The sequence below is a fragment of the Aquila chrysaetos genome, chromosome 9 (assembly GCF_900496995.4).
Source record: "Aquila chrysaetos chrysaetos chromosome 9, bAquChr1.4, whole genome shotgun sequence".
NCBI lineage: Eukaryota > Metazoa > Chordata > Aves > Accipitriformes > Accipitridae > Aquila > Aquila chrysaetos.
The window spans coordinates 22904925-22928347 of record NC_044012.1 but is presented as its reverse complement, the minus strand read 5'-3'; the positions used below and the strand labels follow the sequence as shown (position 1 = coordinate 22928347).

The 23423-nt window shown below is 55.5% G+C and overlaps 3 protein-coding genes across 7 annotated transcripts in view; 1 reads left to right on the top strand and 2 right to left on the bottom strand.

Annotated features, from left to right (window-relative positions):
* The window catches only part of PSKH1 (protein serine kinase H1), a 47096-nt gene extending 39323 nt beyond the window's left edge, over positions 1-7773 (top strand). For all 3 annotated transcript variants that reach the window (XM_030025496.2, XM_030025494.2, XM_030025495.2), the window contains exon 4: positions 861-7773. In XM_030025496.2, the coding sequence (XP_029881356.1) occupies positions 861-1178 (318 nt within the window). In that variant the 3' untranslated portion in view covers positions 1179-7773. The remainder of the gene's footprint in view (positions 1-860) is intronic.
* Positions 7774-9633: 1860 nt separating this feature from the next.
* Positions 9634-13042, bottom strand: CTRL (chymotrypsin like). 2 transcript variants are annotated; one of them, XM_030026745.2, is made up of 7 exons: positions 12178-13042; positions 11920-12023; positions 11642-11721; positions 11294-11375; positions 11010-11190; positions 10415-10548; positions 9634-10222 (listed from the first exon to the last, which is right to left on the bottom strand). In XM_030026745.2, the coding sequence occupies exons 1-7, from the start codon at positions 12287-12289 to the stop codon at positions 10061-10063; spliced, it is 855 nt and encodes a 284-aa protein (XP_029882605.1). In that variant the 5' UTR covers positions 12290-13042; the 3' UTR covers positions 9634-10060. The 2 variants fall into 2 exon arrangements, with proteins under 2 accessions (XP_029882605.1, XP_040982203.1); XM_041126269.1 differs by lacking the exons at positions 9634-10222; positions 10415-10548 and having other exon boundaries at positions 10718-11375.
* Positions 13043-13149: 107 nt separating this feature from the next.
* Positions 13150-23418, bottom strand: EXOC3L1 (exocyst complex component 3 like 1). 2 transcript variants are annotated; one of them, XM_030026734.2, is made up of 13 exons: positions 22472-23418; positions 21304-21464; positions 19827-20046; positions 18851-19511; positions 18548-18665; positions 18223-18348; positions 18014-18114; positions 17469-17579; positions 17196-17325; positions 16009-16131; positions 15508-15663; positions 14956-15080; positions 13150-13326 (listed from the first exon to the last, which is right to left on the bottom strand). In XM_030026734.2, exons 1-13 carry the CDS (start codon positions 22512-22514, stop codon positions 13170-13172), a joined length of 2232 nt encoding a protein of 743 aa, XP_029882594.1. In that variant the 5' UTR covers positions 22515-23418; the 3' UTR covers positions 13150-13169. The 2 variants fall into 2 exon arrangements, with proteins under 2 accessions (XP_029882594.1, XP_029882593.1); XM_030026733.2 differs by having other exon boundaries at positions 13150-14449; positions 22472-23416.
* Positions 23419-23423: the final 5 nt, after the last annotated feature.

Below are 23423 nucleotides of genomic sequence, written 5' to 3'. Positions count from 1 at the left end.
GCTCGCTAGATGTGCACCTTAAGATGAAGGCTTAGAAGAGAACCAGGGGTCTGGTGTCAGGATTTGTGCTCTCTGAGCAATATGGCTTGCATTCAAGCAGTAATGTCTTCATTGGATACAAAGGACTTGGATTGAGGAGGGTGTTCAGTGGGATACAGTTACTGTTCTTTTTGTAATAGTTGTATGATTTTGGAAGATGACATGAGGAGATGAGGTGGGAGGCCTCAGGGCCAGCAGCTGGAGCGGGACGTAGGTCTGGGAGCCCGTGTCTGTCTGGTGCAGCAACTGGAGTAAGTGCAGTACCAGAGGGACCAGGGAAGTCCCAGCCAGCTGCTGGAGAGACAGTTGAGGCTGGGGGTTGACCAAGACCGCTTGTGTGTGTGCACACACGTGTGTAGGTGTCTGCAGGGGTGAGGCACCTGGAAGGAGTGAAGATCCGAGGCCAGTTGCCAAACAGACTGCATGTGCAAGGGGTCCATGGGGGTCTGTGCCACAACTGGAGTAGGGTCTGCAGCCTTGGGGCTTGCTGTGCCTAGGTGCTAGCAGCTGGGAAGACTGGGATCCAGGGTCAGCTACTGGGCAGGCTGAGTGTCTGAGCCCAGCTGCTGGAGGGATCTGTGCCACACTTACGTATGTATAGACATTTCCCACTAATTCAGCCTCTCCCCCTAACAGTCTCTTGAAGTAATTGTGCCTCATTCTCCTCAGGCAGATACTGTTGGTTACAACTTGGAAGATTTGAGGATGAAAGAGAGAATGGAAGCAGCAGAATGCCCCGAAGCACCTTTTGGGGATGGGAGGAATTAATCAGCAAAGCTATGCCAGGATGTTTCGTTCTAATCATCTCTTTTGTATTTCAGCCCTGGCCCAGTGTGTCCAACCTGGCCAAGGATTTCATCGATCGTCTACTCACAGTGGACCCCAGTGACAGGATGACAGCCCTTCAGGCCCTGAAGCACCCATGGGTGGTCAGCATGGCAGCCTCTTCCTCCATGAAGAACCTGCACCGTTCCATCTCGCAAAACCTTCTCAAGAGGGCGTCTTCCCGCTGCCAGAGCACCAAGTCTGCACAGTCCACCCGTTCCAGCCGCTCCACCAAATCTAACAAATCACGGCGGGTTCGGGAACGGGAGCTGCGAGAGCTCAACCTGCGCTACCAGCAGCAGTACACTGGCTGAGCACTGGGCTGGGACCTGCCAGGCGTCTTTCCAGATGTCTTCTCTGCAGTGTAGCTGTGCAGTACCCTTTGCTGTGCACTCACTCAGCGAGAAACATTCAGGTTCCTCCCTCCCTCCCTCCAGGTGTCCCCCTCATCCATGAGGAGGTGTCCCCCGCCCTGTGCGGAGGAAAGGAAACCTCGTGGTGGCCATCCCACCCCGCAAGCTGTGCCACGGGGACTCATTCAGGAAATGGGGGAGCCCTTGTGGGCTCAGAGCACAGCTCAGACCCTCAAGTAATACACAAATTAAGGAGCCACGTGGGGAGAAGAGCTCTTTCTGTAGCCCAGGAGCTTGGTTGTTCATAGTTATTTATTAATACCAAAGTGTTAAATTTCTGTCACTTGCATATGAACAAAAAATCACTTTATGTGTATGTACATGCATGTATGTGTATGCACATACATGGGTGGGTGTGTATATGTATTTAAAAATTATGTATACACAAATTTTGAGCTGGTTTAGTCACTCTGTGGTGCCTTTGCAGTGAAGCTGGTATGAGTCACATGCAGATGGAAGTAGGATAGCTCTGACTCACTGGCGTGCTGCCCACCAGCTCCTCGCCAAAGAGATGCCAGACAGCAGTTTTCCGTGACGGCTGGGAAGCTGCGAGGTTTCCCCCAAGGGCTGCCGTCCGCCTGATGACGACAAGGGTTTACTCAAGCTGTATGAGATCTGCCATGCAAATTGGCAACCAGGCTGAAGTGTTGCGAGCCCAGAGCTGGAGTCCGAGTTCCTTTGATCCAGACTGGGTGGGCGCTCCTGATGGAGGGGTGGGAAGAGGATCATTGTCCTGCAGGAACTTCACAGTACGCAAGAGATATCTTTAGTAAGGCAGGTTTTTTTGGGGGTTCCTTGCTGTCCCGCTTGAATTATCCTTCCCCTGTTTGCTGCAAGACCAGTGCCTACCATGCAGGGTTTGTTGTTCTTGCTGTGATATGGCCCTGTCATGTCTGTGACCTGTTAGATGTCTTGCACCCTTCAGAGTAGTGTTACTGACCATGTCACTTTACCAAAACTTTGGTGGTTCCAGGTATTGCTCCCTGTCTGCAGATTTTTCGGGGCTTCCCTGCTTTGCATGCCTGTTCTGCCCCAGTACTGCCATCCCTTCTCTGGGACAGTGAAGTGGTGGTGGGAGCTGTTGGGATGGCCACGAATGGCTCCATAGCATAAGGGTAGGGGCTTGAGTAGTGGAGGTCTGATCCTGGAGTGTCAGCAGTGATTATCACTGGAGATGTTGCACAAACACCTTAGAGCTGTTAGGTGTGACTTAAATCCAACAGGAAAAAGCTGCCTGTCAGGTTTCCTTGTACTGGATATGATGTGGGTGATGTGGGGGCCTCTTGTGAAGGGACGTCTTGGGGAAGATGGGTGCTGTAGAACTGAGCTTTGTGCAAGCCTGGTGAGATATCTTCCAAACTAGTCAGAGCAGCAGAGCGGGGCTGTTGGCACAGTCTCGGGGTGAATTCATCTTCTTGTGATAGCAGAGACAAGATCTGCAGTGAAGGTGAATGCTGGTTTTTGAAGCTTTTCATACAAAGCCATACGGTTTGCTTCATACTGTACGCTTGGGAAGTGCTTGCTTAGCTCTGGGCTGGAGGTGCAGGCTATGCAAGTTCAAGGGTCTGGCGAGCATGGCCTTTCTGTGCAAGATTGATGTCTGTGCTGCTGTGTTTTAGCGTCAGCAAGGTTTTAAGTGGTCGTTCACATCTCCAGGGAGCTCTAACTCCACTGGCTGCAGCTCCCCTTGGTCAGCAAACAGCAAAGCAGCACAGCTTTGGTGGGAGAAGACTGAGTTTTCTGTGCTAAGGAGAAAAAAAAGGGAATTTCTAGGGATGTGCTTCCCACCCCAAAGATGGGATGGGCACACAGCTCTGTGTGCCCAAGCCTGCGATGGGGAATAGGCTGGAGGAAACCTGAGGACAGCCAGTATGTGTAGCAGGGGTGAATTCTAAATCCTTTGCATGGTTTTGCATATAGTTTTGAAAACTCTGGATCCTTTGCAGGCTGCCCTTTCTCTGAGTGGACATCCTACCATATCATACACAGTCTTTCTTCCATCAGCATTAACGGATACCACAGGATTACCAAAAATTGGGGTTTTTTTCAACTCTGTGGACTGCAAAAAAAAAAAAAGTTTCTTCAGCTTCCTTTACCTTCTCATGTAGTTTTCCCTGGTTCGTTACCATGAACTATAAACTAGATGTAATTTCTGATTTCTGACACGACAGGCAGCTTGCCACATTTTGCTTCATAAAGAATTCAGTGCCCCTCATATTACTGCAAACAGCTCTCCAAAAGCAGCAACCACTCTAAGACAAGTATCAACTGGAAAATTGTTCTTACCCTGTACGTTAAGAGATGGCAGGATGCTCTCTCAGAGGGCTTCTGATTTTGAGCCGTTATTCATAAGAGTATTCTGCATGTTCGGAGCATCACACCCAGGCACTGCGATTTCTTTTACCTCCTGGGTGCTTTCGTGGCCCTCCCCAGATTACCTTGCATGTTTATCCTTAAAATAGGTATTTTGCCTATACAAGGAGGTCAAACTGATTAACTAAGCCAAGACCTCTAGAACCTGAGACCCTTCCCTTTAACCACTTGACCATCAAAATGCACAGGCGTTGTGCAGATGTCTACCCGTGCTGTTCCTTCATGCTTTCCCTCATGGGAGAGAAATGGAAGTGGAGAGGAGGTCAAGATGTTGAGCTCTGGTCTGACCAGGCTTGTTTCTTCACCTTCACAAAGCAGAACAAGAATCTTCTCATGTGTGACAATTTTTGCTTTGTTGCTCTTTTCAGCAATTGGGTTTTCACCAGGAAAAGTTCAGAGTGATGTCGGTCATGGTGAGTTTAGGGTGGAATATGTTTTGGGAAGCAAGATGTTGCTATATAGGTTCCTGACAGTATCAGTTTTCTGTGATGATACACTACGACCGGGAGGTGAATGGGCAGAAGGGAAGATCCTTCACATACGTGAGCAATACTGGATAGCTGCAACCTGCCTCCTTGTATGGAGATGCTTGTGGTCCTCAGGCATCCCGTTACTAGGGAATTGCACCAAAGAGGACCAAGTCCATCCCATAAGGGGCTTTGGCTTTTCCAGAAAAAGAACTCTAATTCTCTTCACAAATGCAATGTTTTCTTGTTTGCATGGAAAAATCAATGTAAACATGGAGAAAATCTTTACGGGCTTTCCTTCCATCATTTGATTAGAACACTCTTGGCTTAATCCCTCTTCTTTTTCTAAATTCAGTATTTGCAGGAACTCTTATACCCAGACAATAACATGTGTGGGCAGAGGGGAGAGGAGTGGAGCTGTGTCCAGGTGTCCCTTGAAGTCCTTGGTGATCTTTCTGTTTTCACTCTGTCTGGAAAACTGTGATGGTCCAAATGCTATGTTGCAAGGTCCATCTTAAGAACAATTCCTTGGGTGCTTTTATCCTTGCAATTGTGGCACATTTTCAGCTGGGTCTGGTGTGGGGGTGGGGCGTGGACAGGCAAAGTGCTGTGATTTTGAGCTGTAGTTCAGGTGCCTTCAATCAGTCCTCTAAGAAGCTCTTCACTGTGAATTATCTTGATCGTCTGTCTTCTGGTGCATCTCAGTTTATCTTAAGTCTCAGGAGTTTACACTTTTCAGGAGTGTCTTGTTTGGGGATTTTAGAAGCTAAAATCTCTGAAATGTTTTTTCTGCTCTTCCGTTTCAATTTTTAAATCTTCTGCTTTGGCTTTTAATGGTGATTCTTAATTTGGCTCACAGGGTTTTTTGGAAGACTTCCTCTGGTACTGAATTAGCTGGGAGAACGCAGGTAACAAATACATGTTCCAGACCATTGCTGAGTTGCAGTCTCTATATTAGCTGGGGTGCAAATCGCAGAGTGCTTTTGTTTTCCGTACTTTTGTTCATGCAATGAAAATGAAGTTGGAATGACACCTAGTGGCAAACTGTAGTGTGTCCTTGTCCAAGTACAGCCCTCTTCTAGTTGCCTTCCCACTGTTTCAGTGTGAGATGCTCTTACAAAGAGGAATCTGGGTTTGGTGTGCTGAATGATGGTCTTGGACCACAACCTGCAGTCCTAGATGTTCAGCAACCTTCTCAGTGTGGCACCGTTTTCTCCTATACTGATGCCGAAGAACACCATCTTAGCCCACACAGGGATGAGCATGAGTCCACATGCAGCCGCTGGAAAGGGTGCTGAATGCTGGGGAAAAGACGTGTGCGGTAAACCCTGCAGTGTCTCAAGGAGATGCTCACCAGCACCCTGCCTTGGGGAGACATCTTAGGGGACACTAGGAGAAAACAAAGCCTAACGATGCTGAGGTTGGTCTTGGTAGGTTTGGGACTTTCTCCCATCATGAGACATGATGGAGCAGCTCAGGGTGTTGCTTCCCAGAGTATTCTGTTTCAGGGAAATGCAGTTTTATGGAGTAAAGGGAATTATGGTTGTTTGTCTTTTGGAACTTAGCAATACTGTGTAAAACAATCCCATCATTTTGTCCTGGGAGTTTGGCTGCTCTCCTGGGGGAGAGAATTACGGCTTTAAAGAATATGGCCTGTTGATTGCTTGATTTTTTTTTTTTTTTTTTTTTTGAGGTTTATGGGAAATGAATGTGAAAAGGTCTTCCAGAAACAACTTTAGGTGGTCTACAGGCTTGCATCCAGATTTTTGAGTATGTAATGTATTCTTCTATGCATTTTGCTAAAACAGCAATTATGTGTCCCTCTTTGATTTACTTCTCGCACTTCTCAAGCTTCTGAAGACCAACATGTCAACCCAGTGGTGGTAGAACCCCCCCTTCCTTCACTCCAGAACAAGCCTGTGCTGTTTAACACTGAGACTGTAATAGCATCCAGATGCTCCTGCCAGTTCCTGGACCATGTTGTTCTTGGAAACATGCAACCATATGTGAGGGACAGCTTTATAGCCTTGTGACGAGAGTAAGTCCAGACAAAAGGGCTCTGACCTGCTGGCTTTGGTAGTGATGTGGAAACCAGCTGCAGTGTAGGGCCTGTGTTACATATTTGTTTTGGAAATGATAAGCCCTCAAACTCTTAACTTCTTTGGAATTTGGATATTTTCTTCTTTTAGGTCAGATGTTTTTTGCTCTGGTAATTTACAGTCTTTCTTATACCCTGCTCCATTTCTCAATCCTGTTTTCTACCCGGGTGTTTGGCTGAAGTACTAATATAGTCAACTTTTATGTAATGCACAAACTGGAATAGGAATTGTGGTTAACTCCGCTACCGGGCAGCAACTCTGGATTTGGCTCTGCTGGAGCCACAGTGAGTCCTGGAGCAAGGTAAAAGCATCTGTACGGTGTCTTGCAGGTGGGAGAAGGCTCCCTTTGAGGACCCTGCAGTGCAGGCTCAGCTCAAGATGATCTTGTACAACATAGGGGACAGCTAGGGCATGGCTGTTACAGGCCTCTTACTAGACTGCATGGGTCCATATTCCTATTTCAAGTGATGATACTAAAGATTCGGAGGGTTTGAGGCGGGCTAGATTAAAATCTCAATTGTTTGACTTAATTTAGTTTTCTAAATGACGCAAAGCAACACAGAGATAGGTTTGGGGGGGGGGGATCGCACCCTCTGGAGGAGTTGCAAACTGTTCTTTGGTGGCAGTGTATTCCAGATGAGCCCTTGGATTTGCAGGGAGGGTGGTTGTGTCCCGGCCTCTCACCAGCTCAGCTTCATCCCAGAAAATATCACAAAGTGCCTGTACCACTTGGTGCTGGATACCCAGTCCCAAGTTACTTACACCACTCTTGGGAGGTTTTTGGTGCTTTTTTTGACCACTCAGTCTCCTCTTTCAGCCTGGATTAAGAATGCAGCTCTTGGGTGCTCTGGAGGCAGGTGCCTGCATGTTAGCTGTGCCTTACTGTGCAGGAAGTTTGCCAAAAAAAAAAAAAAAAAAAAAAAATGTGAAGCAGCAGGGATGCGCAGTAGCAACGGCATCATGGAGCTTGGTGCCTGCCACCCTCGGTGTCCCTGTGGTGGAGAGAGCTCTGCCTGCCTGATGACAGTTTTTCCTTCTCCTGCTGTCCTCCCCTGCATGGTAATACTGTAGATCCCTTGTGTGTGACGGGCAAGCTACTTGCTGCTGCTGCAAATATCATTGCACTGTGTTTGTCTGCTGAATGTGGAAGAGATCTGTGGCCCCAATGAGGTGTGTTAGAAATGAGCGGCTCCTGCGTGGACGCCCAGATGCCGTGAATTTTCCTGTTGCCTTTCGCTACGGAAAGACGCCTCCCGGGAAGCTCTCAGGACCGGAGGTCTTCTGGCAGTTGCTGTTATTTTTGGTCGCCAAATTTCCGGTGCTTGGTTGGAGCGGTTTGGAAGTAACTCCAGTCGCGTCCCATTAGTCTCCTAACGGGGCTGTTTTGAGAAGCATCCAGTTCTGTGACTTGCGTTTTGAGTCCTGTCTTTACACTAAGGACTGTCCTGTAGGATGAGGTCTGAACCGTTGTAATTAGTCTGTAATGTTACGATTAGAGTGTACAGAATTATTTATTTTGTGTATTCAGTCTGCCAACATGTAAATGTATTCTGTGTACCCCATTGCTCTGCTGTCGTTACTTCTGGCTCTTGGATCACCCACGGGATGACCAGCTTTCCAGGCTGTGAATGATGCATCGAAAGCCAGGAACTGCTCACCCCTGTAACATGTTCTTGGAGCACAGCAAGAAGGTACCAAAGTGCCCGTAAAAGAGTTTGCTGGTTTCTTTAACACAGCTGCCAGGCCAGGAGCTGCCTGAGGGAGACCTCGTGCAGGGCTGGGATGTCCACAGGGATGAGTCGGGCACTCAGCCTCTTGCTGGAAGGCAGGGTTTGGAGGCTGAACAGGCACTTTGGGACACTTTGTTCACTTTTCTTTGGCTGCGAGGCAGCAAACAGGGCCAGAGAAATACCCTGGTTTGCCCACAGCAACTCGTCACCTCTCGGTTTCACTCTGAGCAGCTTTTATGGGTGCACAGGAAAACGTGTAATATCAAGTGAAAAATGCACACCCCTTTTGAACCACCTTCTCCTGGAAGGGAGGTGATTTTTCAGGGGCAAGGGACCCTGTCCCAGGAGTGGCAGGGATGACAGTGACCTGAACACACAGAGCAAGTGACCCATAGTGCTGCGGTTGACCAATTCCTGTTTGAAGCTCTGTGTGGCCACCAGTTTCTTCTGCCCATATAGCCCATCTCCACATCTCTGATGTTCAGCTATCTTTAAGGTCATTTAGGAGCTAACTAAAGCCAAAACCAGAGTGTTCTGCTTTCATGGGATGGGTCTTATTTCAGGTACCATGGAGTGAAAGCACACTCTAAATGTCATGGCAGACCGGTGTGTCCCGAGTGCAGCTGCTACCGCTGGCCTTAGGGGAGGTTTGCAAGGAGCTCAGCCCTGGTTCCCTTCTTCCCTATGTCCCAGGTGAGGCTTTGCAAGGCAAAAGAGTCTGAGCCAGCAGCTTCACAGGTTTCTCTGCAAGCCCCAGTTCCCTGCTATAAGTTTGCTCCAGTTGCTCTTGTTCTCTGCAGAGCAGACCACTAAATGAAGCTAAATTTTATCCAACCAAACTAAAACTTATCAGCCCTGGGCTGTATTCGAGCAGCGCTTTTTTTTTTTTTTTTTTTTTTAAACTCAAGCATATGGGCCAGACTATTTGTCTTTACCCTCCACTCGTTATCTATAACCCTTCCCATGGGTACGTCTCTGTGTAGCATCGCGCTTTCTCTGTGACTACTTGATAGAGAGTGATTACAACATTTTGGGGGCTGTGATTCACACAGCAAAGGTTTTACATTACATTCACATCATGGGTAATGAAAAAAAACCCCACACCTCATGTTGGGACAGTCTGATCCTGCTTCTCTCCACAGCGTCCTTATGAGCAGCTCTATTTGGAGCTGCCGGGAGGCAGGTTTTAATTCATTGACCATGTGTGAACACAAGACTTTTTTTTTTTTTTTTCCTCCACCTGCCATTGTCTCAAGAACCTGTTTGGGTGAAAACACTGCTTTCTTCTGAAAACCTGTTGCCTGGCCTTGAATTTTTTCAGCTTCAGATTTTCCTTTGGTATGGCCTTGAGTTTCCCACTCTGTTACCTGGCAAATCTGCATGTGTGAAGCAGTGTGCTGTTCTCCAGCTGCCCCCTTCCCCAAGAGCTGGAGCTGCCGTTGGCATTTCTCCCTTTCAGCTCTGTGTTCCCAGGCTGTTACACAAGTTAAAGCTTTAAATTGCAGGCAGTCATCTTTTAAGATCCTGTGCACCCACCAGCACCCACCTTTCCATCACCAGCCAAGAAGTGCTCGCTTGTGCCGAGCCTGGTGAGCCCCACAACCCCTTTCCTGGAGGAGCCGATGCTGGTGGGACCAGCTGGTGCTGGAGACCTCGCCCCTGGGTTGGTGGCAAGGCCATTAGAGGTAACATCACCCACCCTCAACACTGCGGTGGTCCCTGGGCTGGTGCCAGGGTGTAGATCTATGTGCTTGAAGACCCCCTGAAGCAGTCCTTGAGCTGCAGCCCAGCTCTCCGCTCTGCCTGAGCATTGTGTGCTGCCTTCTGTACCTCCCCAGCGGATCCCAGCTTGGCACCGAGCTCCAGCTCTGGGAGGTGCTGGGATTCAGGAGAGGAGCACCCAACCACAGGGTGCCCCGGGCTTCCCCCATGCGCCTTCCACCCTGGTCTGCATGGCGAGAGGAAAGGAGCCAGAGGCAGCACTTGGCACAAGCAAATGCTGACACTTTATTACGAGGTGGGGTGCCTCCCTTCCAGCTCAGCCCCTTGCCAGCTCTACCAAGCTCCCCATGCCAGCAGCAGCACCCAGCGAAGGGATCCATCCGGCACTGGCTTTATGCCTGAGCAACAACATAGTCGATCCAGTTTCGGAACTGGCTTACGCGGGTGTAGATGGCTGGCACGCGGACGTTGCAGTTGCTGTTTCCCCAGGAGACAATGCCGATCAAGGTCCAGACGTTCCCGTTCTGGTATACCAGAGGTCCACCAGAGTCACCCTGCGGAGAAGATGCCTCCTCCTTAGTGGTCCTGGCATGTGCTCCAAACTGGTCCCTGCCACGCCAGCCAGCTGATCCCCTGGACTCGGCCAGGGCCTATAGCTTAAATCTCTGGCTCCATAGATGCAAGACCCCTATGTGTCCTCCTCCTTCTCCACCCTCCCTGTGGTGCAGTGGAGCTCGGCTCCTTACCTGGCAGGAGGAGGCACCGACCCCGCCGGCACAGAGCATGGAGCTGCTAATCCGGTTGCCCCAGTACTGCATGCACTGGTTCCGGGAGATCAAGGGCACGGTTACCTGCTGCAGGTGCACTGCCAAGGCTTGGGCTAGAGGAAAGAAGCATCATTACATCGCCCTGGTGTCGGCCGGTCTCGTGGGACCTTTGGGAGTGCACAGGCACCCTGGGCAAGCTCGTGCTGGTGCTCCCAAATATGGGTGCTGCCATGCAAAGCACCTTCCCCCTCCGTGCCAAAGTACCCCTTCCCTGGGGTGAGATTGTCTTGTGCAAGCAGCCCTGAGCAAGTGCAAGCTTGTGCCTGCGCACAGTTATCCCCGGGGTTTGCACCCATCCACCTCCTAAGCACGTGCTTGCACCCATGCTTGCACCAACACATGTGTGTGCGCACTTGTACGTGCCCAGACAGGGTGACTCAACTGCCCAACCCTCCCCATGTGCACATGAGGTGTCACCCCCCCACACACCCCCCAGTGCACCCCGGGACCCTGCAGAGCCCCCAGGAAGGACGGCCGCTGCCTGCAGCCCTCCCTGAGGCGGCAGCGTACGTACAGTTGGTGTTGGTGCGTCCCCAGCCGGTGGTGACGCACTGGAGGTTGGTGGGCAGAGCCAGGTTGGCAGGGGGGAGGCAGACGGGGGACACACGGCGTCCCAGCTGGGCGGGCGAGGAGAGCTTCAGCAGGGTGATGTCGTTGTTGAGCGTGTAGGGGTCCCAGTTGGGGTTCGTGATGGCCTGCCGAGAAATAGTGTAGCGTTTCATCCCTGCCCTCCTTGAGCAGCTGCGGTGCAGAGCTGCAGTCCTGTCGCAGGACCGTGGCCACGTCAGCCCGGCTTACCCTGACCACGGTCTTCACTTGAGTGGACTCTGTGTTGGAGTTGCGGTCATACTGCCCGAGGATGACAACGTGGGAGTATGGGCTGCGAGAGGTAAGGGAGTCAGGGGGACATGCGGCAGCCAGCACCCGGGGCGGGAGCAGCACTGGGGGCTGTTGTGGGCATGATGCAGTGTGTCCCCAAGGGAAGTCACCATGGGGACAGCCAGGGAGGGAGCCCTGAACTGCTCAGCTCCTCGGGTACTGGCCTTTGGGGCTGTCTCAAGTGCCGCTTGGCAATGCCCAGCGTGCCCCGACCCCCTGCTCTTGCTGGGTGGCACCAGCGTGGGCTGGCAGGGCATCGCTCCTCACTTGAATTCGCAGTGGGCAGCCGTGACGACCCAGTTCTCATTGATCAAGGAGCCGCCGCAGAAGTGGGATCCGGAGCGGGTCTGAGGAGGAAAGAGGGAGGAAGAGTTGAGGCTGGGCAGGCTGAGCCCACACCGAAGCTGGGGATAGGCAGAGGGTGTCGTGGGTCCCCTTGGTGCCTGCCTGGTTCCCAACCCCAGTGCCCAGCTTGCCATGCCATGCCACTGCGGCGCTTAGGGCACCGTCGCTGCCGCTGGCCAGGGAGCGGGATTGTGCCATACCTGCAGGGACACCTGCCAGGGCCATGAGCCGGGCACCGCGTTCTGACCGTTGATGATCCTCTCGCTGTAGTGTACTGAGGGGCTGATGGCAGGCACCCCGCAGCCTGCGGGAGAGGCAGAGGGTCACAAGGGTGACCCCAAAAGCTCGAGGCTCGCACCCAGGGGCTGCCGGTGCAGGTGGCTCTGTGTCACCGTCCCTGGGGTGCCCCAGTCCTGCTGCATCCCGAGGACCTCCCTGCACTCACGGGCAGCGCTTACCTGAGACGGTGCTGGCAAGGGCCAGGCAGGCAACTGCCCACAGAAACGCCATCCTGGGAGGACATGGCTCTGCCCCCAGGGCTACGAGCTTTATAGCAGCCAGGAGCTGCATGGCTTGTAGCTAGGCAGGGCAAGGTCCCCCTGCTGCCTTCTGCCAGCTGCAGGCAGCGGTGACGGGCCAAGGCTGGCACCTACCTTGCCCCACGCAAGCAGGTATGTGGGAATGTGCTGCCAAAAGGCACCCTGGGGTGCTTGGGCTATCGCTGTAATGAGTTGTGTCAGCTCTCGCTGCAGCTTGTGGAGCTGGAGGGCACCACAGGGCTGTGATGGGGGGCACAGGGGGCTGCTTGTGGGCACACAGCTGGGGTAGCAGTGGGGCTGGACGTGCTGGGATGGGTGCCAGTGCCTGGAGTGTGGGAGGTCACCCTGCCCCCAGGCCTGTTTCAGAGCTGTTGGCACCAGAGCTGTTTTCCCGTGTGGCCGTGAAGCCCTGGCCTGGGACAACACTGGTCCCAGCTGGACATTCCCAGGGCTCAGGGCCACCCGTTGAACCATGGCCCTGGTGCAGGTGAGCGTGTCCCAGAGCCAGCTGGAGCAGATGGGGAGGGCAGACACCTTCCCAGGCAGTCAGGAGCTGTGGCCAGTGTGGCGAGCACACCACAAGCCCCAGGGAGGACAGTGGGCACCTCCATGAGCTGAGGCTGAGCCCTCCACCTGAGCATCCCCCCACTCCACTGCAGCCGCCTGACCCCTCACCCTAGGGGTACATGCTGGGGAATAGTATGGTTCTCTCCATCCTGGACACACAGGGTACGTAGTGTCTCCATCATCCCCCATGTCCCTGGGTGATGCCGGGAGCCATTCCTGGGGTGGTGCTGAGCACGGGGATGGATTCCCCCCCCTCTCTGTGCCACCCACATGCCCTGATCCCTGCCCTGACCCACTGGGGAACAGAGCCTGGACGCTGGTGAGTGATTGCAGAGCTCAGGCCTTTATTTCTGGCAGTAGTGCCAGGCAAGGACAGCAGGATCCGGCCGGCCACAAGGCAGGAAGCGTGGCAGAGCGTGGAGGTCTCCCAGGGTGCTGCAGGGGCTGGGCACAAGGATGCAGGCAGAGTGACAGGCTTTGCTCCTGATCTTTGCATGGCACCTGGGGAGGAGACAACCAAGGGCTGGACAGCAGGAAAGGATGGATGGAGGAAAAGCTAGTGCCCAGGGTGGTGCTGCCCATCATGGAGGAACCTTGGGACAGGAGGATGCTTGATACACCAGATGCAACCATGCTCTCCAAGATGCTGGAGAGTCTTGGACTCTAATCCTGTCTTGGATGCTGGCAAAAGAGCCGGGGCTAGGAGTTGGGCAGGTCAGCAAGAACTCGGAGCTGTCCCTTCACACCGGCAGGGATAGGGTTGACGGCAGTACCCAGGGTGGTAAGACCCCCTTGTGCCCTTCTCCTCTGCGGTCATGAGTCATGATGAGCTGGCTGAGCTGCTCTCAACCATCCATGCGGGGCCCAGGCTGGTGGAGCAGCACCAGACCTCTGGGCTGAGTCAAAACAGAGGAAGACCTCCCATGGCTAAAACCCTCCTGCAAGCGTGGGTCTAGCGAGGCTCCAGTCTGCCTTGGAACTGGGTTGGTAACAGACTCCATGACCAGGACATGCTGGCTCAGAGGGCTGTCTGGAGACTCGGGGAAACCCAATTATCTTGGCAGTCCCGCGGAGACGTGGAGTCAGCCCAGCTGCAGACTCCTGTCCTTTGCTCTGTGGCTCCTCTTTCTCCTGCAGGCAATAGGCCAGACCTGAGCAGCCCTCAATTACTGCCTCAGCAGGCCAGCAAAATAGCTATGGGTTGATTTTCTCCTGACCCAGGTCTCCCAGGACTGATGCTTGCAGGGGACAGTTGGCTCAGCGAGGCAAGACCAGAGGAGGATGGCACGTATCCAGACTGTCCCCAACACAGGGCAAGGTGCTGTGCATAGGGGATGCCATGCGTCATCTTCATTCTCCCCACGCGCAGCCTCAGAGATGTCCTGCCTGGTCCGTATGTCCGTGGGGGCAGTGGGGAGCAGGCTGTGGGGCGCAGTGTCAGGCACACTTGCCCTTGCGAAGGCAGAAGGGCAGCTCTGGCGCGGGGACCAGGATGGTGCTGAAGATGGGCCGGTAGCGCTCGGGCAGGACCTGGGGGTGCTGCGCCATCATTTCCAGCACCATGTGCCGCACCTCCTTGGAGACGTCACCCCGGAGATCCAGCAAGGTGGAGATGTGCTCATCGCTGGGCAGAGAGCAAGAGGTGAGTCCGGGCGCTGCTGGCCCATGGCACCATCCACAGTGCTCGTGTCCCACAAACCTCCCATGATCCGGAGAAGCTGAGCTGAGGCCAGGGGAGAGCTGGTACTTTGCACCAGCTAAACTTTAAAATTTGCTCGAAAAGGACCCCACAATCCTTGTGAATTTGATTTTGACATTTCATGGGTTTTGGCCGATTCTGACATTTCCAATTTGGTGTTTTGTGATTTCTCACGGTTGGTTTGGCCACCAAATACAGATGGGTGAATGCCACAGCAGGACTGCTTTTTCCTTTACATCTTTGCCCTTGGGAATTTTCAAGAACCCCTCAAATCTGGGGCATGGGAAAGGAAACCTCAGGTAGGAGGGGGAAAAAGCCCAGGTTTCTGCCTGCTCTGCAGCATAACCTCATGGAGTCCGGCCCAAGCCTGGCTTCCCTGGGCAGACTCATGCCTACCCCATCTCATGGGAGAGCCGAGCTGGGCTTCTTACCTGACGTCGGGGTACTTGGTGATGAAGCCCAGCACCTCCAGGCTGAGTAGTGCTGGGTCTTTGAGACAGATCAGCTCCCGCAGGGCAAACACGGCCTCCAGGCTCTGCTGGCTCTGGTCCAGACCCTGGCAGGGAGAGTGGCCACATGAGAGACCAGGAGGAGGCCACTGCGGTGGCTAGTGAGCTGCAGCCTGGTCCTCAGTGCCCATGTGGGGACCTGGCCGCTTGCAGCTGGTATGTCCCCACTCAGCGTGTCCTACTGATGGGGCCGGCTTACCCCAAGGCAAGATGAGGCTGTGCTGCCTCACTGACCTCCGCTGGGCAGGGCAGGCGATCCCCCGAGTCCCTAATCCAGCCAGTTCCTCCCATCTTGGCCTCACAACCGCGCAATTGTAACAGCCCCATCTTGTTCATGGGCTGATGTACCCACCCCATCTGCTGTGGGCTGGAGGGGAGCAGGAGGGTGACCGAGGTGAGCTATAAGCTCCTTGCACTGACCTCGCTGTGTGATGTTCCCCTCCCGTGGCCCATCCACACCCGGGCATCTCTCACCAGACCACAGAAGAGCTCCCGGAGCTGCGTGGCATCCTGCAGCAGACGGTCACAGAGCTGGCCCCGCTCCTCCTCGCTCTTGCACACCATCTTCTTCTGCATGAGTGCCCGCAGGTACTGGCTCGTCACCAGGAGCTCGCTCTCTGTCAGCAGAAGCTGGGCAGGGGAGAGCTGTTAGCGCTGGGCATCACCTGGGTGTCGGACCCCAATTGCCCAGAGAAAGGCAGAGGGGAAAGGGGCTGGATGCAACACCAAGCTGTGGGGACAACCTGCTGGGAAGCTCCCTGGCTGGAGGGACAGAGAAGGGAGCTGAATTTGGGGGAAACCCTGAACATCTCTGTGGTGGTGCCCTCTGGGCTGTTCTGGAGGATATGGGTTCTCTGGCAAACCCAGCAGCGACTGCAACCCCTACATCCTGCACCGCAGCATGGCACCCAACTGCCCAACCTCCTTGCCCTACAGACAAGCAGCCATTTGAAGGACGCCCTGCAGCAACCGTACCATGAAGACGGGTTTCCTGACGCGGGAGAAGTCCTTTGCATATTTGTCAATCACTTCGCACATGCTGCTGACGAGCTGGGACCCTGACAGCCACTTGCGGGAAGGCAGCTGCAGGCAGAGGGGCTGAAAGGAGCAGAGGAGCAGCATACGGCACCCTGCATCGCACTGCTCTTGCAGCAGCTGCCAGCTGCAGGGCGGCACAACATCCCACAGCTGCTGCTCGCCTGCTGCCTGGCAAGCATGTCCAATTTGCCTTGCAAAACCCCCAAGCCCCCGCTGCCAGCCAAAAGTCAACATAAAAATAGAAGAGTGGCCTAAATTAGGAAATTATGGAAATACACTCGGGCTGCCCCACCCTGACACCCAGAGATCCGCGTTTTTGGGCTTTATCTGGGTCATGATGCCCCATCGTGGGCAGCACCTGAGGTCTGGGCAGCAAGCTGCTCCTCACACACTTGCTTTTGGCCTGTCCTGCTGTGATTTTATTTTTAATTTCCACTCCTTCCCACTTCCCTTGTGCAGACATAACACGTTTTTTTGCCGAGGGCTTTGATCTCCTACTCCTGCCCTGCTGTCCTTGCCTGTCTTCCTGCCTGCAGGCAGACATTCCCTCTATGTCTCTGCTGGGGCCACAGCAATCTCCATGCTGCCTGCGAGCATTTCACCCTTTAGCTGCTCCTTTGTTTTCATGGCATTCAAGCCGTAAATAGCAATGCCATTAATTCTTCCAGATTTTTGGTCCAGACTCCAGGAAAGCTAAATTTGACTATGCTGGCAGGAAATGACTTGGGCAGCTGCACATGGGCTTGTATCCTCCGCACGGACATTGCCTCTCTCCTGTTGGTTTTCTGCCATGAAACAGCCATAAAAAGGAGTGTGAGGCAGCCTGTGGGGGCTGTGGCTCCTGGTCTCTGTCAGTTAGTGGTTTGGGGGCCACAAGCCATCTGCCCCGGCGATACAGGGTGGTGCTGGCTGGTGGCAGACATTGGCTGAGCTGAGGGCAGTTTATCAAGGTCTGGGAGCCAGGCTGGCAGAGATGTCTGCAGGATGATAGCAGGCCACGGGGTATGTGGCGGGGATCCTGAGCAGGAATAAACCCCTGCCTGGGGGTGTAGCAGTAGGGTCGTTCTTGCTGGGGCCAGGTTTGTTGCAGCCCTGCCAGCCTCAGGGGCTGTGGACAAACGTACCTGCAGGTCCAGGAGCAGCTCCTCCAGCAGCAGCTGGCAGGCTTTCTTCTGCATCCTATCTAGAGCAGCCCGGAGGGACATGGGGACTTCTCTGCGGGCAGTATCAGGGTGCAGGAAGGAGACAGAGGAGCTAGGAGAGAGAGAAGAAGGGAGGGGACAGGTAGCCTGGGAAGCATGGTGGGGACACTGGTCCCGCAGGAGGATAGGGAGGATGTGTCATCCTTGTGGGTGGTGGGGTTGCTACAAGAGCTACAAGGTGCTGGTGCACGTTACCTAAGAGCCAGGTTGTTGTTGAGCATGGCCAGTAGGTAGGAGACATAGTACTTGGGTATGGTACGGTCCTTCTGGTGCTCCTTCCCGCATTGCACTAGGGCTTCCCGCAGACTGCAACACAGTGAGTCAATCATGATGGGTGGGCAGAGCCCTAGACATCTCGCCACAGGACCTGGAGCTGGGATGCTCGTGGGGGCACGTGGACGTCCCACAACCCTCCCAGCTCACTTGGCTCTTTCCAGGTCCTGCCACCAGGTTGGAGAGTGACAGGTTGTTGGGCAGGGGGGGATAGTGGGACCCATTGCAGACCCCTCGGGAGAGCAGGGCTCGGCGTGACTGGAGAGGCACTTGGGGCAGCAAACCCTGGGAGCTGATGGCCCCAAGGGCTGAGACAGTAGCCGCATAGATAGACAGGGTGCTGAGCCTTCTGGGACCTGGATGAGCACAGGGTTCCCCATGGCAGATCTCCACCATCAGCCTACAGTGCTTGGCCATGGGACCCAGGGACTGTGAGGATGGGCAGGGGGGCGAGGGGCTCCACTGACCGGCCCAGAAATGCCTCAAGCTCCTCCAAGGCCATGTTGTAGACCTTCTGCTGCAGAGAGTCCGTGATCAAGGAGGCTACCCGGATATTCTCATTCAGCATCTGCACAGGGAGAGGAAAGTGGAGGTGAGTCAGTGGGAGGCTGCAGGCCACGGCCCCCCTTTTTGGGGGCTCTCAGCATGGCCGTGCCCCATGGTGCTGGGGACCCACCTGCATGACAATGACAGGCAGGGCTGACTGGAAGAAGCCCTGATGGTCTGTCTCAGGTTCCTCTTCCCTGAACCACTCCTTGAACTCCACCTCCAGGGTCCTCTGCATCCACTCGAGCACGCTAGCCTGTGGGATGGACGCCCACCACGGTCAGCCCAAGAAGTCAGGAACCGACTCCCCTGAGGCCCAACACGTAGCACAGCAGTGAGTCCTGGGCCTTGTCTCACAGGCTGATGGCCTCCTGCTGCTGTCAGAGCAGGTGCCAGCACAGTGGTGGTGGTTGGGTCCCCGTGCCCATTGCACGTGTGCTGTCCTGCTCACTCACCTTGACTTTCACCACGTATTTCCTCTCTGTCTGATCCACGAGCTCAGGGGACATCAAGGGACCCAGAGCAGAAACATCCACTTCTGGGAGAAGGTCAGGGTGACCCATCATCTCTGGGCTGGAAGGCAGAGGTGGGACAGGGCTGGGAAGACCTGTGTTTTCCAGTTCCTACCTCTCCCTCTGCCCTCCTGATGGGTCATCCCCAGGCACCCGGAGCCACTCTCCCAACCCACCCATGTGCTGGTGGACAATCCAGCTCTCCACAACCTCCCCTGCTTGGCTGGTGCTGGGGTTGGTGCTGACCTGTGGTACACACGAAGCGCCCACTCAAGGAGGAGGAAGAGTGCCTGTTTGTCCAGGTCCTCTCGGAGGATGTCCTGGAGGTGGCTGGTGAGGGCCTGGTGGTAGGTGACAGTGCAGACACTGAGGATGTTGTAGTGAGCCGGGACGCACTGGACCATCAGGTCCTTCACCACACGCAGCTCAGACACGATGTCCTTCTGCAGTGCTGCCAGGTGCCTGGCCAGCCCTGGCCCCTCAGTGTCCATGCAGGCTGCATGAAAGTGGGCTCCTGTGATGGTCTCCTGGAGAACGTGGTAAAACTTCTGCCTCCAGCCCTTTGGGCGGCCAGGGGGCAGGAAGGTGGCCTCCAGGAGCAGAGTATCATCTATTTTCTCCTCCCGCTCGATGATCCTTACAGCGGTGACGAAGAGAACTGGGTCCTCACGCACCAGCTGCAGGCTGCTGCCCACAATGTCCCACAGCTGCTTGGCCAGGCTCTCGTTGAGCTCCTGTAGGCCACTGAAGTAGGACAGCACAGTTGCCTGGGCACTGGAGAGCCCGCGGAGGTGCAGCTGGGAGAGGATGTCGTCCCGGAGATGCTCCATCATCATGAGCTCCGCATGGGCCTCCAAGAGTTGCTGCCCACTGAGCAGCTGCAGGGTATGGGAAGAAACCTCATGGACTGTGGGGGAGGGAGGAGAGATGCCAGGATTGAGTGCAGGGGGCAAAGGGGGTTGGCACCAGGGTCATGGGTGCAGGTTAGCAGGGAGACGGTGAGGGAAAGGGTCTGAGATCTGGGGCTCTGGGAACACTGTGCTGGATCAGGCCCCGGGGAGGCAATGGCATCTCCATCCACGGAGACTTTCCAAACCCAACCGGCAAAGCTAGAGCAATCTGCTCTAGCTTTGCTGCCAGCCTGCGTGGAGCCTAGGGTTGGACTGAAGTTCTCCCCAGTGCCTTCCAGCCAAAATCCACAAGGACTGGGCCAATGCCTTACCCGAGAAGAGCTGGGGCAGCACCTGGACCACCGAGGCCAGCTGCACGTGCTCTGCCATCAGTGCCCGCATCTGCTGGAGGCCCCGGAAGCGGTCTGCACTGTCGAGCAGGGCCCACCGCGCAGCCCCCAGGTCCTGGGACACGCTCTGCACCTCCTGGGCCGCCGACCGCAGCTGCTCCAGCCCCGCACTTACCCCCTCCAGGTAGGATTGGATGGTTGACTGGGGAGCAGAAGAGGATGGAGAGGCAGTGGAGAAGCTCTCAAAGGCTGGAAGACTCATGCACCATTTGTCCCAGCCTTGCCAGGTCTCTCTTGCATGCACTCTCCCAGCCCCACAAGGTCACAACTGCCATGATGCCATCATATCTCCCAGCCCTTCCATGATGATCCCATCCCATCAGACCCAAGCACACCCAGCTTCAGGAAACCTGCTCCAGCAGCAAGAATGGCTCATTTTACCTCTCTCTGGGTAAACTCAGTCACAGTGACTGTTTATGGGATGGGGGGCAATGGCTGCTGTGCATGAGGTGGAAGAAGGGCATTGCTTTGGGGTGACCAGGACAGCAGGGTGAGCAGTAACCAGATGTCTCCTTTCAGTTTTAAAAGATTACTTTGCTTCTGCAAAATAGTAACATGCCACAGGGTCCCTGTGTGCCCCCCAAGGCGTATTAATGGCATGAAGCACCTCAGTGGCCCTATGAACCCTCCTCCCAAATGGACTTCCATCTTTTCCAGCCCTGCAGCGGCTCTGGTGCATCTCCACGCCCTGTTCATCCACTTAAATCCCAGCTCCTGGTGCCAAGAAGCACTTTTACCCAGCGTCACCAGAAGCAAGTTGTTTTCTCTGAGGCCGCATCACTTAAAACAAGTTGCCTCCTGGACAATTCACCCACATTCAGGCTAGGAGAAACTATCTCCAAAATAATCAGCAGAAGGTTGGTGTACTCAGACTGACTGGGTCCTGAGGTTAATTGTTCCTCAGGTTATGCAAAAAGGGTCGCCCTGAGCAGGGAGGTGTGCACAGGGACTGGGGACAGCCCTTACTGATGGATGTAGAGATGGAGTTTCTTCTGTGGGGATCTGCATGCGGGGGCAGGTTGGAACTCTTGGCCTCCTCCCAGGAGGGGAGAATTTGGTGCTGGGATGGGACAGTGATGGGGAGCGCTGGCTCCTGCACATGGGATGTGCCAAACACCCTTGGTGTTTTGTTTTGAAGGATGGTTGGAGACATGGGAGACTCATTTTAATACTTCAGAAAATACCCAGGGGGAGGGCAGGGCATGGTGGTGGAGTTTACCAGATCTTTTCCCCCAAACAATTGCATTTCTCCCACCAAGCACCAGCCAAAGGACAAGATTTTGCCAGAAGTGGACACAAAGATGATTCAAGGCAGAAGAGGGGACACTAGCTGGGATCCCTGCTGGGGGAGGCGGTGAGGCTGCGGGCGTCCATGGGGTGGGCTGTGGGAAACACCCACCTTCAGCCGGGACTGGATGGAGCTGTTCCTCTGCGTCTCTCGGCTCCGGTACTGCCCGAGCCCCTCCAGTTTCTCAGGGCGGTAAAACACCCCTGAAGCCCATTTCAGAGCGGCTCCTCTCGCCAACTTCTCAGCCTTCTCCACTTCTGGCCACTCCTCATCTGGGGATGAAGCCAGGGGTTAATGAGCGCAATGAAGCCTCTCCTGGCAGGGCAGGAAGGGCCCCCGAGGCCAGAGGCAGGAAGCTGGCTGCCAGCGGACTTCCAAGCACACCCAGATCTGGGAAAGCCGGACAGCACGGTAGCAAGCGGGTCCTTCTGCTAGGGTCCCCCCCCTCACCGAGATGCCACCGCTGCAGACTGGGGCTGTCACAGTGGCTGTGGCAGCGAGAAGGCTGCCCTGAGGAGCCGTCACCCAGCCTGCCAGCTTGGGCTGTACCCCAGGCTGAGCACATGTCCCCATCGCTCCCCCCAAACAGAATGCTGGGTTGTCTGAGGGGGGTCTGATGCCACCCGGCAAGCCCTCAGCAGAGCTGAGGCTTCGGCAGTGAGTCAGCAGGAGGGATAGAGAGATGTCAGCTCTAGCATGGAGGAGAGTCAGCCATAGGTGAGAATGAGGGGCTCCTGGTCTCCCAAAGGCACCCACGCAGCTGTGGGGGGCCACGGCATCCCCCTCCGCACAGGGTCCAAAGCCATGCCGAAGGCCTTCTGGCCAGAGCGGAGGGCTGAGAACCAGCTCAGTCATCACATGCCAGTCCCCGTCCCCAGTGCCTGCTTTCATCGTTTCCCCCTGCTCCATCCCCAGCAACTTCACAGCTTGTGGCTCTCCACAGCCCCACTGGGATGTCACCCAGTGCCAAGCCGGACTCCTGCTCTGCTGGGGAGCCTGCCCGTATGGGCACTCTCGGAGACCAGGGGGCTTTGGAGGCAGTCAGCAGCTGTGAGGACGAGCTGTGCAGTGAGCAGCACCGCTATCACCGTCAATAAGCAGAGTCAGGCTTCCAACCCCACCCGAGAGCACAAGGCACTGGCCGCGGCACGGAGAAAAGGTCCAGGGGGTGGTTAGGCAGAGGGCAGGGGAACCCCCAGAATGTGCTGCATGCAGTAGCATCCCTCCCCTGCCCAGCACTGCCAGCTCCCCAGGGGGATGGCCGCATCGTCCTCGTTACCTCTGGGGCTCACGGTGCGCTCGTCCTCCGCAGACATGCCCATGGTCTCCAGGCTGCTGGAGCTGCGGGGGCCAGGGCAGGGCTGCGCGGAGGAAGCCGGCAGCCGTTTCCTCAGCCGGAGCAGCCGCGTTCCTCAGGGCCTCATTGTGTTCCCACAGCCACGCTCAGGACGTCAGGAACGGGGGGCGGAGGGGAGGGGGGACACAGGGGAAGGCACCATGGCTGTCACAGGCCTCGGGAGTAGAAATCATGCCCTGCGTGCCCTCGCCGGCACTCCCAGACCAGCCCTGGGCACACAGCCTCTTTTTGTGACCCACCCCAGCACTTCCCTGCCAGAAGCCAGCCTGGCCCAGGGAAGACAGCACGGTGCCCGGGGTGCCCCTGACCCGACACCGGCCTGGGCCGGCGCTTTCACCGCACCGTCCCCACCCAGAGAGGGAGCAGCTGGGCGAGGGTCTGCCCGCGACAGGCCAACACGAAGGGGAAGCGGGAACTGACTTCTTCCCAGCTGGGGACAGACCTGGAGACGTGTGTGTGTGTCCCCAGCCCACCTTCCCCGGGGCACAGGTCGGGGGATTTGCCCCCACACTGGATGTTTTAAAGCAGACAAGCGTGACGGGCAGCAGCGAACCGCTCCGTTCCGCCCAGGTGGTGCAAGAGCTCAGGGATGCAATGCTCAGATCTCGTATGTCAGTTTGGCTTCGGTACCACAGTGACGGTGAGGGGATGGACGCGCACCCCGGTTTTACCCTGGGGCTCCCCCCCCCCCCCGGTGGGACGGGGCCTGAGGGGGTGCCCGCAGCGGGAGGCCCCCCCGGGAGGCGCCGGGTCGCCGTCCCCTCACGGAGGCGGTGGGTCCCGCCGTGGGGGCGTGTGTGTGGGGGAGTCCCGGCCCCTATCCCGATCCCGATCCCGGCGGGTCCCCTCAGGGAGCGGCCGTCGAGCCGCCCCC

What these genes read in the sequence shown, in the direction of transcription:
- EXOC3L1 (XM_030026733.2), bottom strand. Translation starts at nt 22,514, where the DNA reads ATGGGCATGTCTGCGGAGGACGAGCGCACCGTGAGCCCCAGAG. An exon ending in GCTGCCCCAGCTCTTCTCGG is followed by an intron (nt 19,512 to 19,826) that starts GTAAGGCATTGG and finishes CCTCCCCCACAG; the next exon opens with TCCATGAGGTTTCTTCCCAT. An exon ending in GGGAGCTCTTCTGTGGTCTG is followed by an intron (nt 15,081 to 15,507) that starts GTGAGAGATGCC and finishes TCTCCCTGCCAG; the next exon opens with GGTCTGGACCAGAGCCAGCA.
- CTRL (XM_041126269.1), bottom strand. Translation starts at nt 12,289, where the DNA reads ATGCAGCTCCTGGCTGCTATAAAGCTCGTAGCCCTGGGGGCAGAGCCA. An exon ending in CCTGGCAGGTGTCCCTGCAG is followed by an intron (nt 11,722 to 11,919) that starts GTATGGCACAAT and finishes TTTCCTCCTCAG; the next exon opens with ACCCGCTCCGGATCCCACTT. An exon ending in GCTGCCCACTGCGAATTCAA is followed by an intron (nt 11,376 to 11,641) that starts GTGAGGAGCGAT and finishes TACCTCTCGCAG; the next exon opens with CCCATACTCCCACGTTGTCA.